Source organism: Salmo salar, chromosome 10 (genome assembly GCF_965601325.2).
Source record: "Salmo salar chromosome 10, fSalSal1, whole genome shotgun sequence".
Lineage (NCBI taxonomy): Eukaryota > Metazoa > Chordata > Actinopteri > Salmoniformes > Salmonidae > Salmo > Salmo salar.
The window spans coordinates 19,945,755-19,961,987 of NC_138300.1; the positions used below are offsets into that span (position 1 = coordinate 19,945,755).

Below are 16,233 nucleotides of genomic sequence, written 5' to 3' on the forward strand. Positions count from 1 at the left end.
CATACTGATAGCTACGTTGAGGAAAAATGTACTTTCTATGCCTGTGATATGTGGTTGTCCCACCTATCTATCTTAAGATGAATGATAAGTCGCTTTGGATAAGAGCGAATGCTAAATGACAAAAATGTCAAATGTAAAAATATGCCAGCCGAGCTTAACTGCTGCAATTGTGGTTGCGAACATGCACCCGTTTCGGAACTGTCCTGTTAGGGTGAAGGAAACAGAGGTGGCAAGAATAATCCAGAGGCGTTGAGAACATTGGAAGAAAGGTGTGAAGTTGAAGAAGTAATGGTCGTAGGAGTAGAGGCAGAAAATTATATTCATTGTCAAGAGGGATCCTGACATGTTGCATGATAAGGTGGGCTTTGTAGCATTTATTACTTTGGTTTTCAACTGCACAGTGCAAACAGAGAGGAAATATGAGAAAATAGGCATCATTGTGAGTGTGGTGTTAGCGTTTTTTGGGGGGGCTCAAGGATTTTTCTGCAGTGGCATTACAAGGAATCTTGTCAATGAATGCTCTGTCCTTAAGGTACCTGGTAGATTTTTTGTTGTTGTATTTTTTGTTTGAATTCCCCGTACAGTAGATGGCGGCAATACACCAAGATGTGTAGTCTGCCATAAAACTTAAAAGAAGAAGAAAAAATAACTAGTGACTCTTTCCGGGGCGAAGTTTAAGCCACAGGTTACAAAACTGTTGCGAAGTTCATTCAAATTATCCAGCCTTTTCTATCAAAACAGTGCAGACAACGAACTATTAGATTGCACGAGTCATGTTGTTCGTAATTTTTTACATGGAATTATATGTATCGTTACGTTTCTCATGGGTTTCAGATATTAGATATATCGTAGGATGACGTATCGGTACTGTAGCTGGTTAACTAGTTAGCTTGCTGTTTTGGTTTCTAGTATAGCGTCATCAAGCAGTTTTTTTCTGGACGCGGAACAATGTTTTTTGGTGCAATTGCACAGTTGTTTACCGAACTAAGAGGACCTATACCAAACGCTGAAGAAAGTGCAGCCATGGCAGGAAGAGTAAACACCAGCCCTCCGGTGAAATGCTTGTTCACGAGCAATGAGTCAATCGTCACGATCAGTCTTCTACGGTGAGTTAGTGTAAATTTACTTTTAGGTCGTGTCATATTCCTCATGTGACATGTCCTCGCCGTCACCGGTACAAATTCGGGAGGCGAACGCACACCTGGCCGCGGTGCACAGGCGGGTAGCAGAACTGGAGCAGCGGCTCGAGGCAGCAGAGAACACCGTGAGGGAGCAAGCAGAGAGTCTCATCAGGAAGGACGCGCAACTGAGGGCTGCTACCCAGGAGATTACCGAGGCCAAGAATAAGTAAGTGATGGAGGTGTTGTCTCTTCAGGCATTGCCAAAGCTCCCCTTTCATTTACCAACTATTGTTGTTTCATATGTGCATTGTGTGGCCGAGACTGCAGAAAGATGTGCTGATAGTTTATCATCGATTTCTCTTTTTATCTAACTTTTCTCTAGAGAGATTTACTACCTCCACGAGAAGCTGTGCAAGTCAGAGGACACCATCCAGAGGTTTCAGAACATGGTCAAGGAGAAGGATGCTATGATAGGCCAGTTGCAACATCGCTGCCAGCTCCTGGATAACATCTGTAAGAGCAGGCCTTTACTAGACAGTATGCTGTTCCATATGGCTGAGGCAGAGAGACTTGGGCCAGTGGTGGGGATGGGTGAACCCACTGTCAAAACATCCCTCACAGACGGGGAGTCAAGCTGCAGTCCCAACCGCATCTCTAACCACAAAGACTTCTCTCTCAGTGAGGATGACCAGGAGCTGGATGAGATCGTGTTTGGAACAACTGTATAGTACAAGGCCCCTGCGAAGAGTTAGGTTAGTGAAGAGGGTGGTACTTGAAGTAGAGGCATGAGTCATTTCAAAACATCTGCATGTTGTGTTATTGTTTTTTTTATTTTTTATCTCAAAGGAAACATTTGTGCTCTAAGTAGTTCTTTATACTAAGCAGATGACTTGTAAGTTAACATGATGTCACACGGGGGAACTGCTTGACACGTTATGAAGCCTTTGGTTTAACCAAATAAAGGGAAACTAATCTGCCTTGATTCCACATCTTAACCAGACAATAACCAGGTGTCTATTTGACATCAGTTTCTGTTTTAACTGCTGTATTTTTGTACTGTAATATTTGGAAATGGTGAAAAAATGACCTCTGTTTATGTTCAGCTCAAAGTTTTCAAAGGTCAAAAAGTGTTGAGAAGGTCAGAGTTCAGAAAGTACATCTGTCGCACATGTAAGACTAGGTTCTACTGCATCCCATGCATTTGACTATATAGTATACACCTTTCAGTCATTCTTCACTAACAAAGTTTTTTTTTAAAGTGACAATTAAATTTAAAGTGCTTGAGGTTATTTTCGGGGAGTGTACTTACTCCACACGTATCCCATGTAAGCATGACATTTAATGGTTAATCTAAGACATACATTAGCCTCTTGTTGGCGTCAATATTTGCTTCAGAGAAGCAAAGTCTATGCAACATTGAAGTTTGCGTCACTTTTACAGTACACTCACTCTTGCATTACATAAGATGCTACATAGATGTGACATTCCAGTATGGTCAAAAGCAGGGGAAATCATGCCTTGTGCTCTCATAATAATACTGTACTGTTTTGCTTAGTCATTATATAAGCAATATTATATATTGTGTTGGCTTAAATCATCAGGTGGCTAAAAGTATTGTGTTATGTCTGCTGTGTCTTTCAGTACAACTGCATGATTGTGCAGCTTAAACTGTTCCTCTTGTGATCATTGTACCTGTGCTTTAGCACGGGATCAGTTTTGCCTCTGAACTGTCAAACGTGTGTTGCTCTGTTCATTTAAGAAAATATTTTCTGAGAAGAGGTATTTCGATTCAATGAGGAAGTTTTTTTTTTTTAAGCAACAGACCTTTCTGCTACATTAATAAATTATTTATTTATACAATATTTACTTCATTTATTTGGAAAAAGTCTAAAGTTAATAGCTTGGCAGTGTCACTAGCTACTTTTCCTACTTCAGGGATAATGTGACTGAAAAAACAATACTTAAATCTTTGTAAAACATTCCCCGTGCCTGCGTCTTCACTAGAGGGGAATGGTGCCTGACACAAAGGCTACGGTGGCAATGTTATTTTTACAACGTTATCCCTATGGAGATGCATACGTTAGAATTTATGCGAGGGATGTTCAGATAACTGCTCAAGACACCTACAGACAGGAATGCAACCCTATTTTCTTTTACCCCAGAAAATTAATGTACTGAGATTTCATTGTATATTCTGGGAAGGTTTTTAGAAAAGTTCATACTGGGCATATCAAGGGAAAGAAGAACAACATTTATCACTGTTGAAAGTACATAGTAATCTTTATTAATTTCAATATAAAACATTTTCATAGCAGGAGTGACCAATGTGACTTCTTTTTCCCCCCATTCATTTAGATAAACATGGAGACAATAAAAAGTCATTTTGCACAATATATGGTTTGTTACATAAGATTCCAGTCACTGCTTTGAGCAATAGTGATAATTTTGGCCAGGCTTTATCATTGCTGCAGTACCAGCTTCCACCTGCCAATGCAGTTGTAGAAGCCTTAAGTACCATCAGGGCCAAGTGGCTGGCGCAGCACCTCCACCATGCCCAGTGGCCTCTTAAGCAGGCCAGGCAAGAAGGGCCCACCTCTCTCAGGAAAGAAGGAATGGGCAGCAGTCTTCCGGCGGTGGACCCATGAGCTCCCCATTAATCCCACACTATCCTGGGAATAGTCCCCAGAGCACTTGCTCCTGACAAAGGTCCCGTTGCCACTGGTCAAGGGGCTGCTGCTGAACACTGGAGCAGCCAGTGGGGAGAGAGTGTGGCTACTGGGGACCACTTTTGCGAGGCAGGAGGGGGCTCCCCACAGGGCTACTCATTGAGTTCCTGTTAGGATCTGAGCGGAAGGAAGACACCCGGGGGACGGCCAGGTGGCTGCTGTACAGAGCCTGTGGCCGGTTGACTGCTGTTGGTGCTTTACTCAAAATGCCGGTTACAATCTGCTGCCTAGTGAACAGGCTACACCTGAGCAAGAAAAAAAATACAGTAAATAATGACCTAACTGGCCCTAGCCAGAATAGATTTTGACCCAACGCTTGCTTAGAACTGCCTAGGCTTTGCTTACAGTGGCATTGGAGTCAGACACGCTTCGCTTGACACTACGGAGCCAGCGCAAAATATGGCTCGGAAACCTTACCTCAATCCAGGGATGAGAAATGCATGAAGATTGAACGACTGCTAAATTTGGAGTACAACGTGTGTTCATTCTACTTTTATCATTGAAAGTCAATTTCCATAATCCCCCAAACCATTTTTTTTTCTTCCCTCTTGCATAATGAACAAACATTGTGTCACTAAAATCTGTGTTGGAATATAACACACCCATGTGTCTCAAACTCGTAGATGGGCCAAAACACAGTTCAGACATATTATATTTGTTATGTTTTTAAATAAGTGAATCGAGATAAAATGATCACGCTTCGTGTAGACTACACTTTTGTATGAACTAAACTGGCCAGGGCACTGAAAACTACATTCCCCATGTTGGAATCACAATTACAGGAAGTCACGTGGTCGAACTATTGTTTCAAGGGCAATTCTATCCGAAGCGGTTACATTATCTAACACGTGTAATTACTAGCTACAGTGTAATTTCTTAAAGATAATATTATAGCAATTAGATATGGACGGATTTGGTTCCGATTTTTCATCAGGTGCTGGGTCCGGTAAAATGGATACCGGCACAATCATGGAGCAAGTAAAGGTACAGATTGCGGTGGCTAATGCGCAAGAGCTCTTGCAGGTAACGTTTAATTAATTGTTTTGAGCAAGCTAGCTAAGTAGTAGAAAGATTGACATTGTTTGTATCCAGGTATATAGCTTACTAATGCAAAAGCAACAATTAGTTAGCTAGCTAGTTGGTTTAATAGGCCATATCAAAACTGGGCATATCCAGCTAACTGTTAATGCTTGTAATTGCCGGCCTTCAACTTGCTATCTTCTTAAACTCCCTGTTAGAGGTCGTTCAGCCTGAACTATGAGCTGAGAATTACTTTCTAGCTCACTGAAAGGAAGGTGGGTTAAACTTTTTTCCTTTTTCTTTGCTCTAGAGAGTGACAGACAAATGTTTCAAGAAATGCATAAGCAAACCTGGAGGCACGTTGGACAACTCTGAACAGGTATGCCAGTGTATTTTATTTGCAGATTATTGATGGGATGGTATATGTATATGAAGTAGAGGTCAACCGATTATGATTTTTCAACGCCGATACCGATTGGAGGACCCCAAAAAAAGCCGCTACCGATTAATCGGCCGATATATATATTTATTTATTTGTAATAATGACAATTACAACAATACTGAATGAACAATGAACACTTTTATTTTAACTTAATATAATACATAAATAAAATCTAGTTAGTCTCAAATAAATAATGACACATGCTCAATTTGGTTTAAATAATGCAAAAACACAGTGTGAGAAGTAAGTAAAAGTGCAATATGTGCCATGTAAAAAAGCTAACGTTTAAGTTCCTTGCTCAGAACATATGAAAGCTGGTGGTTCAATATTCCCAGTTAAGAAGTTTTAGGTTGTAGTTATTATAGGAATTATGACATGTCGACTATTTCTCTCTATACCATTTGTATTTCATATACCTTTGACTATTGGATATTCTAATAGGCATTTTACTATTACCAGCCTAATCTCAGGAGTTGATAGGCTTGAAGTCATAAACAGCGCTGTGAATCAAACATTGCTAAGAGCTGCTGGCAAACGCAGTAAAGTTTGAATGAATGCTTACGAGCCTGCTGCTGCCTACCACCGCTCAATCAAATATCAAATCATAGACTTAATTATAATATAATAAACACAGAAATACGAGCCTTAGGTCATTAATATGGTCAAATCCGGAAACTATCATTTCAAAAACAAAACGTTTATTCTTTCAGTGAAATACGGAACCGTCCTGTATTTTATTGAACGGGTGGCAACCCTAAGTCTACATTGTAGAACCTTCAATGTTATGTCATAATTATATACAATTCTGGCAGATTAGTACACGACAAGCCAGGTGGCCCAAACTGTTGCATATACCCTGACTCTGTGTGCAATGAACACAAGAGAAGTGACACAATTTCCCTAGTTAATATTGCCTGCTAACATTAATTTATTTGAACTAAATATGCAGGTTTAAAAAATATTCTTCTGTGTATTGATTTTAAGAAAGGCATTGATGTTTATGGTTAGGTACATTCGTGCAACGATTGTGCTATTTTCGCGAATGCGCTTTTGTTAAATCATCCCCCGTTTGGCGACGTAGGCTGTGATTCGATGATAAATTAACAGGCACCGCATTGATTATATGCAACACAGGACAAGCTAGTTAACCTAGTAATATCATCAACCATGTGTAGTTAACTAGTGATTATGTTAAGATTGATTGTTTTTTATAAGTTAAGTTTAATGCTAGCTAGCAACTTACCTTGGCTCCTTTCTGCACTCGTGTAACAGGTGATCAGCCTGCCATGCAGTTTCCTTGTGGAATGCACTGTAATCGGCCACAATCGGCGTCCAAAAATGTCGATTACCGATTGTTTTGAAAACTTGAAATCGGCCCTAATTAATCGGCCATGCCGATTAATCGGTTGACCTCTAATATGAAGTGTAATTTCAAACCTCAGATAATGTGCGAATTTGAAAATGCTAATATTATGCTGTGGGACTGGGTAATGCTCACTGATATATTTGTCTGTTTATTGCAGAAATGCATCGCTATGTGCATGGATCGATATATGGATGCATGGAATACTGTGTCCCGTGCCTACAACTCCAGACTACAGAGGGAAAGAGCTCGTATATGAACATCGTCCTATTCTGCCAGCGACACCTTTGCAAAGCCAAAATGTATGGCAGGGAAGGTGTTAGTGGCTGAGGCTGAAAGAGCATATGTGGCATGATGACACACAAACTTTTGTGAGAACACCTAACGGACAGGTTTGGAGACCCTGTGAATGGCAGCAATAATGATAGTGGACATTTTCCTTTCACTAAAAGGATATTTTAACAAATGCATATCTTCAATTGTTTTTTATTATTATTAAGTGTCATGAATTAATAATGTTAAGGAAATATTCTCTGCAATTATAATGTACAACTCTCTGTAACCGTCCCCTAAAAGTTCAGTGCCAGGTACCTATTCTTCAGTAGGCTACTGGCTGTGAGTGTGGGTGAAACACCAGTTCCCTGATGGGATTAGGCAAGGCTTCTTTTACCATCTTGCTAAACCTGGTTTCTTCCCTGTGGAAGAACTGAGGAACATTTTTTGTTTGTTTTCATAACTGAACCAGGCACTCAGACCAGCTAAACAATCCTATATCATAATACGTGTCGAGAACAAAACAGTATTGTCAGACTTGCGTTCCAGTTGTCACTATCTGCCCTAGTGGATCTGTTTAACAGGGTCTGCTGTGGTGCACTTTGTATTGAACCTGTTTTGAACCTGGCTGGAGTTGTTTGTCAGATTACTGGGAACAGCTCTCCTTCATTCATCCCTTTGAATTGTGTAAGGAAGTAAAAATAAATGGCCTGTGAGTGCTTAAAGATGGGTGCCACTGCTTAGAAGTGTGTTTGTGACTGACTGGAATGGCCTTTTTCACTTGTGAGACATAAATAAATTCCGGTCAAGCATTTGTGCCCTGTTTTTTTTTTATTATTATTTTTTATGTTTACTTATTCCTTGCATATTTCATATACATTCTCCCATGCTGGGGGAAACAGTGTCGTTGGGTCATATTTCTTGTAGCACCTGAACAGCTTCCAGAAGTGTAGATTTAGCTACACTACATAAAGATGCTTTCATGCAAGGCTCAGTTCCTTAGCATCTGCTATAAAAATGTAGCTTATTCCAACTTTCAGATGGTTGGGCCACAGAATTTACATTAAAAAGCTGGTTGGCCACATATGAAAAATTACAGTAATGTAAATGTCAAATTTAATATTTGAACCCACAGAAATCAAAATGCTTACACCGTATAAATATTTTCTCAAATACGATAAAATACACAACTTCTACATGTTTATATGCATATTTTAGTACAATGTCCACAGACCTCCATTTTACTAGTCACCTGGATCTCCTGATATCTCCAGGTAGTTTTATGTTGATGGTGGAGTGCATACATCATCCTTGACCACTAGCGCACAAAAAATACCAGTGGTGGCTGCAAAGTAGAAACCCATTGTGTCCTCAAGTACTATATGATGTCTCAATTCCTCTTTTCCATAGCCTCAGAATGGCAGATAGTTAGATATCCATTCCCTGATGGCAGTGACCCGCATGTAGACTCCTGGGAAATCAGTCCAATCACAGCCATGTCCCCACCTGGTCACCCCGGCAACAAACCACTGGCCAGAGGGTTCACAACACGTGAGGGGGCAACCAGAATCTCCCTGAATCTCCCAAAATGTGCATTGGTCCTGGGAAGGTCGATAAGAGCATAAGAACAAAAAGAAGTCACCTGATTTGAAATGTGTGTCACCATAGAGACTGTAAATGTACATTTGGGAACAGTAGCTAGGTTTCCATCCAATTGACGCGTAAAAACAAAATCCGCATAAGAACGATGTGTGAATTTTCCCACCAGAGGTGTATTCCCATCAAACATACTCGTTGCAGATTTTAAAAAATGCGTGATGACTGCACTTTTTTTGTTGTTGTTGCAGTTAAGTTATCATGTACCGAAAAAAAAAAACAAGTTAAATGGGTTTCCATCACATTTTCAACTCTTATGGATGTTTTAGTTACAAAACCTGTTGCGATTAATGGCAAACTTGCCCAATTTGGTTTTGGCGCATACTCTCTAGACAACAGTTAGCTGATAAAGTGGACAGGGGGTTATGATGAGATATGGATAAGATCATTTTATTTGATAATTAGCAGCCAAGCACCACTCATGTCACCGGCATTCAAATAATAGCAACAACCATTTCCAGTAGTCATCTGTCATACAGCTTTCACCCATCCTGTCATTTCAGTACAGTGTAGATGAAGGGGAGATGCAGCCCCTGATCGTTTGTTGTAGGAGAGGTGGCAGAGGTGCTGCTACCAGCTAGCCCTCCTGCTGCTGTAAGAAGGGGCTTTAGGAATGGTTTCCAAGCCATCCTGTGGGCAGATGAGCACCACAGAGGTCCTCTGCACACTGCTAAGCCCAGTTGTCTCTGTCAGCTTGAATTGGTCATCTGAGACTGGGGAGGGAGAAGAAAAGTATATGTCAGCCACTCTCTTGGAGGAAAATGTAAGTTCAACAGCATGCATTTCCCATACACTGGTATTTTGTTAGTAGTCCTCATCAGGGTGCTGAGGGATGTGTTTCATTAGTAAAAATAACATCCCTCAGCACCCTGACAAGGACTATTGTCAGAGGAGTTTGTATCCCTTACCACACATGCATTCAATTGTTCCATCCAACACCAGGTACAACAGATGATAGAAACCTTTCAGGACACCACTGGCTGTGAAAATTGTTAGTGAATAAAATGTGTTTGCAATTGAGGTGCATTGACTGTCAACATGAATGACCAGTCCTAGTTCAAAATAGCTGCTTAGCTGTTAGCTAGACAATTAGGCTACCTTCTCGTCTTCGCTGAAATTTCACTCACACTGGTTTGTAAATATATTTTGACACGTCAAATATACTTTCTTTATCCTGCCGAGGAAATAAATAATGAATCAATGTGTCATGTGGGGATTGGAAAAATGCTAGCTCTCGTCCAGGGCGCTACGTACTGAGCCTTAACTTCAACGCCCTGCGTCTTTCCATTTTTCCCTCAATAGAGGATTTTAATATTTAGTCACTGGCTTCAGTATACTTTCGTTACTCACCATCGTAAACGTGTTGCAGGAGTGATGACAAACTTGTATCTATATGCGCAAGCTGTCATCATGGCCGTAACTAGGCTGCATATGGCATCGAAGTCCAGACCTCGGTAATCTTTTCTAATTTGAAAAAATAAATAAGACAAATATATATTTTGTACACAAAAGAAAGTCAATTACGGGTCAACATCTAAATATTTCTTCCCGAGCTGACAAGGTAAGAATCTGTCGTTCTGCCCCTGAACAAAACAGTTAACCCACTGTTCCCCGGTATGCCGTCATTGTAAATAAGAATTTGTTCTTAACTGACTTGCCTAGTTAAATAAGGGTTATATATATTTTTAAATCGTGCCTGACTCTTTGGGAACGAATGGCAGATCCATGAACAGTGAAAGTTCTCCTGCGTCCCCCGAATTTGCCTTCCAGATTTTGAACTTCATCAGCACATTCACCAGTCTCTCAAACGGCCCTCCGCCCTCTCAGTGATGCCAATTTAGCAATTTTCTTGCTAGATTTAGCAACTTTTCAGACTACCCTGGCAACTTTTTTTTCAAACAGCACCTAGCAACAAATTTAGCTACTTTAAAAAATGTATTTGGAACTTTTAGCAACTTTTGAAAAGTGACTCAAACGCTAAAATTAGAGGTCAACCGATTAATCGGAATGGCCGATTAATTAGGGCCGATTTCAAGTTTTCATAACAATCGGAAATCTTGGATGCCGATTTGGCCGATTTTGTTTTTATTTTATTATATATATTTTTTATATATATTTTTTTGACCTTTATTTAACTAGGCAAGTCAGTTAAGAACACATTCTTATTTTCAATGACGGCCTAGGAACGGTGGGTTAACTGCCTTGTTCAGGGGCAGAACGACAGATTTTTACCTTGTCAGCTCAGGGATTCAATCTTGCAACCTTATGGTTAACTAGTCCAATGCTCTAACCACCTGCTTTACATTGCACTCCATGAGGAGCCTGCCTGTTACGCGAATGCAGTAAGAAGCCAAGGTAAGTTGCTAGCTAGCATTAAACTTATCTTATAAAAAACTATCAATCAATCATAATCACTAGTTAACTACACATGGTTAATTATATTACTAGTTTATCTAGCCTGTCCTGCGTTGCATATAATTGCTTAGGTACATGTTGCTCCAACCATAAACATCAATGCCTTTCTTAAAATCAATACACAAGTATATATTTTTAAACCTGCATATTTAGTTAATATTGCCTGCTAACATTAATTTATTTTCACTTCTCTTGCAAACAGAGTCAGGGTATATGCAGCAGTTTGGGCCGCCTGGCTCGTTGCGAACTGTGAAGACTATTTCTTCCTAACAAAGACAGCCGACTTCGCCAAACGGGGGATGATTTAACAAAAGCGCATTTGCGAAAAAAGCACAATCGTTGCACGACTGTACCTAACCATAAACATCAATGCCTTTCTTAAAATCAATACACAGAAGTATATATTTTTAAACCTGCATATTTAGTTAAAGAAATCCAGGTTAGCAGGCAATATTAACCAGGTGAAATTCTGTAATTTTGCGTTCATTGCACGCAGTCAGGGTATATGCAACAGTTTGGGCCGCCTGGCTCGTTGCGAACTAATTTGCCAGAATTTTACGTAATTATGACATAACATTGAAGGTTGTGCAATGTAACAGGAACAACGTTTTGTTTTCGAGATGATAGTTTTTCCGGATTCTACCATATTAATGACCTAAGGCTCGTATTTCTGTGTGTTATTATGTTATAATTAAGTCTATGATTTGATAGAGCAGTCTGACTGAGCGATGGTAGGCAGCAGCAGCAGGCTCGTAAGCATTCATTCAAACAGCCCTTCGCAATGCATTGCGCTGTTTATGACTTCAAGCCTGTCAACTCCCAAGATGAGGCTGGTCTAACCGATGTGATATGGCTAGCTAGTTAGCCATATCACATCGGTTAGACCTGAGGTACTGACCTGTTGCACCCTCTACAACCACTGATTATTATTTGACCCTGCTGGTCAACTATTAATGTTTGAACATCTTGAAGAATAATCTGGCCTGCAACGGCCATGTACTCTTATAATCTCCAACCGGCACAGCCAGAACAGGACTGGCCACCCCTCAGAGTCTGGTTCCTCTCTAGCTTTCTTCCTAGGTTCCTGCCTTTCTAGGGAGTGTTTCCAGCCACCGTGCTTCTACATCTGCATTGCTTGCTGTTTGGGATTTTAGGCTGGGTTTATATGTAGCACTTTGTGACATCTGTTGATTTTAAAAAGGGCTTTATAAATACATTTGATTGATTGATTGAATACCCCGTAATTTCGAAGTGGAATGATGTTTTTTGAAATTTTTCCAAATTAATAAAAGATGAAAAACTGAAATGTCTCGAGTCAATAAGTATTCAACCCTTTTGTTATGGCAAGCCTAAATAAGTTCAGGAGTAAAAATTGTCCTAATAAGTCACATAATAAGTTGCATGAACTCTCTCTGTGTGCAATAATAGTGATTAACATGATTTTTGAATGACTACCTCTTCTCTGTACCCCACACATACAATTATCTGTAAGGTCCCTCACTGAACAGTGAATTTCAAACACTCAACCACAAAGACCAGGGAGGTTTTCTAATGTCTCGCAAAGAAGGACACCTATTGGTAGTTGGGTAAAAAAAAGCATACAATGAATATCCCTTTGAGCATGGTGAAGTAAGTTATTAATTACACTTTGGATGGTGTACAGAATAAAAATATTCTCAAACATGCATCCTGTTAGCAATAAGGCACTAAAGTTATACTAATACTGCAAAGAATGTGGCAAAGCAATTCACTTTTGTCCTATGTTATGATTGGGGCAAATCCAAAACGACAATTACCACTCTCCATATTTTCAAGCATAGTGGTGGCTGCATCATGTTATGGGTATATGTTGTAATCATTAAGGACTGGGGAGTATTTCAGGATAAAAAATAAACAGAATGGAGCTAAGCACAAGCAAAATCGTAAAGGAAAACCTGGTTTAGTCTGCTTTCCATCAGACACTGGGAGATGAATTCACCTTTAGGCAGGACAATAACTTAATACACAAGGCCACATCTACAGTGGAGTTTCTTACCATGAAAACAGTGAATGTTCCTCAGTGGCCTAGTTACAGTTTTGACTTAAATCTGCTTGAAAATCTATGGCAAGATCTGAAACTGTTTGTCTAACAATGATCAACAACTAATTTGACAGAACTTTTGAAAAGAATAATGGGCAAATGTTGCACAATCCAGGTTTGGAAAGCTCTTAGAGACTTACTCAGAAAGACTCACTGCTGTAATCGCTGCCAAAGGTGATTCTAACATGTATTGACTCGGGGTTGAATACTTACCTAATCAAGATATATTAGTGTTTTATTTTTCATGAATGTTTTACAAATGTTAGAATTTTTTCTTCCACTTTGACATTACATTTTTGTGTAGATCATTGACAAAAAAATGACAATTCAATCAAATGTGGAAAAAGTCAAGGGGTGTGAATACTTTCTGAAGGCACTGTACAGTATGTCAGTCAGTCAGATGGCTAGCTGCCGGCAAGACTTCTATTGTAGTAACGTTAAAGGGCTCTGGCTAGTATTACTTAGCCAGCTAGAGGGATGAAGTAAGAAGCTAATGTTAAACGGAGCCTACCTCTGCAGGAGGAAAATATATGCTACTAAGTTCTTATAATAACTTTGCTTTACAGAGAGTAGGCTACTGAGACAGACAGTGATGTGGCGCTCAGTGGCGAGGCTGAGGCAGGCTGCACTGCATGCAGAAGGAAGCAGAGGAGACAGAGATAGAAAGGAAGCAAGCAGAGAGAGAGCTTAGTACAGTGGTTCCCAAACTTGAGGTCGGGCCCCATGTTGGATCTCTTGAGAAAATCTGTACTAATCTTATCAAACAAGTTAGGAACTTACAAAAACTCCAATATGAACATCTCCATATCACATGGACTATCTTCCCTATAGGCCTATATTAAAATGGCATCAAAATACAGTTCTAAAAATGTCAGGTTTTGTTCCGTTCAACAACGTGTCAGTGTGAATCAATTGTATAGCTAATATGCTATGTGTTTGTAGATTGACTGTGGTGGATGAACCTACAGCAGCCAATGTGATAATGGTTGTGGTCATTTTTTAAATTGTTTTTGCTGTTCTCCAAATAGCATTTAAAGTGTCTAATTGTACAGAAAATCACCCCCACCCTTTCCGGACCTCAATAAAACTCAAACACTGTTCAAACCCTGGCTGTGATTTGTAAAATAAATGAAATAAATGACTTTGAGCACTTCAGTTAGCCTCAGACTAGCTGTCGCCCATGCGCATGGACCAGAGATAGCCTGCAGCTTGCGCATAGGAGAGCAAATTTCATCAGCACTCAACGTCTTTACTTTGGTGAGTAATGAAAGTATATTAAAGCCAGTCACAAAATGTAAAGATGTAGGGGAGATTCTCATTTGGGCAAAAGACTGTCCTCTCCTCGACTCCTCCGTACTAGCTCCTCTCCTCTGTGACCCGGAAACCGATAAGTGGTCGAGTGGAGTTGGTAGGCGAACAGAAGAGTTTTGAGATCCCCCCCCACCCCCTTTGAATCAGCTGTTGTTTACATCTAGAAAAAATAATGCACATGTTAATATCTTTAAAATGTCTAGCACAACTAACTAAATGTATTTTTACTCTTTACACATTTAATTTGGCATTCCACCCATGTAAACGTCATTTGCCTGATGACCTGCGAGTGGAGAAGGACAGTCTCATTTCATACAATCACATTTGCTTCCATGTTTACTCTCCTCCCCTCCTCTTCTCGATTACCTTTGACCATTTCCAAAAATAGGGGAGAAGCCAGATGACAAAGGAGTTAGCAAAACCAAATGAGAATCTCCTCAGGGCGTTGAAGGCTCAAGCCGCACGTAACACCTTGCAGAGCTAGGAACATGTTAGCATGTTAGCAATGTTAACTAGCTAGCTAGACATGATAGCCAGCACTTGCAGTGCTAGTTAGAAGCTAGGTGATTGTCTGTCTGTAGTCTGTATAACTACAGAGTATGAAAACATTTCAAAGTTAAATTCTTTCAGAAATGAATGGAAATTAGCTAAATTCTCTCTTTCATTCAAACAAAATGAACAAAATCCAAACTCAAAGATGGTGGATAAATGAAGATAGTTCACTCAGGCCGTTTACCATTGAAAAAATTATCAGTTGCAGTCTAAAGATGCACCATGCAAAGATTGCTCCGCCATTTCTTGGTTGCTAAAACTCAAATAGTTCGCCTAATTTCAGTTTATGTGACAAAACAAGCAGTCATTGTGTAGAGAATCACTGTACCATCTAAACCGCTGTGAAGTATTTTTTCCATAGCCAAACGTGAATTTGGTTGGGTAGCCCAAAAAGTTACATATTGTAGCTTTAACGGGGTGGGTCTCCCATAGAAACCAATGCAATAGTAGTTGGGTCTGGTCTACTTAGTTCATTGACTTTCATTGAAGCAGAAAAAAATGAAATTCCCTAAAAACACACCACTTCGATACAGCTACAACTGGAAGTTACTTTTTCGTAGCAGGTTAGGATAATTCACATAATAGGTTAGGAGAAAGATTAAGGTTAGGAAAAGGGTTAGGGTTGGTGAAAATGTTCTCCTAACCTGCTACAAGAAGTCACTTCCGGTCGTAGTTATGTCGAAGTGGCGTGTTTTTAGGGAGTCCAGAAAAAAACAGCAAGTGGGGTGTCTCGCTTCCTTTTTCTTCTCTGACAAACTCACCGCCATTTTTGCTCTTCCGGAAGTTTAGTAACAGTTAACCTTTGACCTGGGGTGTATTCCGTTGCAAAGCGTTTCGTTTGTTGCAACAGAAACTGTTTACTCCAAACGCTGTTCAATGTGACGTAAAAGCTGCTGAGGTTCTAAACGGAAGTTGTAGTTAAGTTAAAATGTATGGTTTCATGCATTACCATTCCAATCTGAATAGTCTGCAAAGTATTTGGCACAAGCTGCACATCTATAAATTATTGATTCTTCTGTGCTCTAAAGTGGAGTAAAGTCTGCGGAGTTCCTTCCAACTTCTCCAGTCATTAAAGTCTGACATTTATGGTGCCTTCAAGACAACTGGGAACTCTGAAAAAAACAAGTGTGAATCATGACGTCAGTGATCTTCAGGTCGGAGCTCTAGGAAAAGGCCTGAGTTCCCGACTTGGAATTCCAAGTTAGATGACTTTCCAAACCCCTCATTGTTGAATTTGTGATTTCCAACTTGATGTGTGATGTTTATGTCCAACG

At 40.0% G+C, this 16,233-nt stretch overlaps 2 protein-coding genes and 1 pseudogene across 2 annotated transcripts; 2 read left to right on the plus strand and 1 right to left on the minus strand.

Annotated features, from left to right (window-relative positions):
• Window positions 1-670: 670 nt before the first annotated feature.
• LOC106613709 (vimentin-type intermediate filament-associated coiled-coil protein) lies at window positions 671-2,983 on the plus strand. Its single transcript, XM_014216246.3, has 2 exons — window positions 671-1,347; window positions 1,504-2,983. Exons 1-2 carry the CDS (start codon window positions 1,157-1,159, stop codon window positions 1,847-1,849), a joined length of 537 nt encoding a protein of 178 aa, XP_014071721.1. The 5' UTR covers window positions 671-1,156; the 3' UTR covers window positions 1,850-2,983.
• Window positions 2,984-4,616: 1,633 nt separating this feature from the next.
• LOC106613710 (mitochondrial import inner membrane translocase subunit Tim13) lies at window positions 4,617-7,759 on the plus strand. The gene is made up of 3 exons (XM_014216247.3): window positions 4,617-4,870; window positions 5,178-5,246; window positions 6,833-7,759. The coding sequence occupies exons 1-3, from the start codon at window positions 4,751-4,753 to the stop codon at window positions 6,929-6,931; spliced, it is 288 nt and encodes a 95-aa protein (XP_014071722.1). The 5' UTR covers window positions 4,617-4,750; the 3' UTR covers window positions 6,932-7,759.
• A 2-nt stretch (window positions 7,760-7,761) lies between these two features.
• LOC145858541 (U6 snRNA-associated Sm-like protein LSm7) lies at window positions 7,762-15,726 on the minus strand (annotated as a pseudogene).
• Window positions 15,727-16,233: the final 507 nt, after the last annotated feature.

Excerpts from the sequence above, each read along its gene's own strand:
- LOC106613710 (XM_014216247.3), top strand. The coding sequence starts at position 4,751 with ATGGACGGATTTGGTTCCGATTTTTCATCAGGTGCTGGGTCCGGTAAA. Across the intron at positions 4,871-5,177 it reads ATGCGCAAGAGCTCTTGCAG|AGAGTGACAGACAAATGTTT; the intron begins GTAACGTTTAAT and ends TCTTTGCTCTAG. Across the intron at positions 5,247-6,832 it reads CGTTGGACAACTCTGAACAG|AAATGCATCGCTATGTGCAT; the intron begins GTATGCCAGTGT and ends TGTTTATTGCAG.
- LOC106613709 (XM_014216246.3), top strand. The coding sequence starts at position 1,157 with ATGTCCTCGCCGTCACCGGTACAAATTCGGGAGGCGAACGCACACCTG. Across the intron at positions 1,348-1,503 it reads ATTACCGAGGCCAAGAATAA|AGAGATTTACTACCTCCACG; the intron begins GTAAGTGATGGA and ends ACTTTTCTCTAG.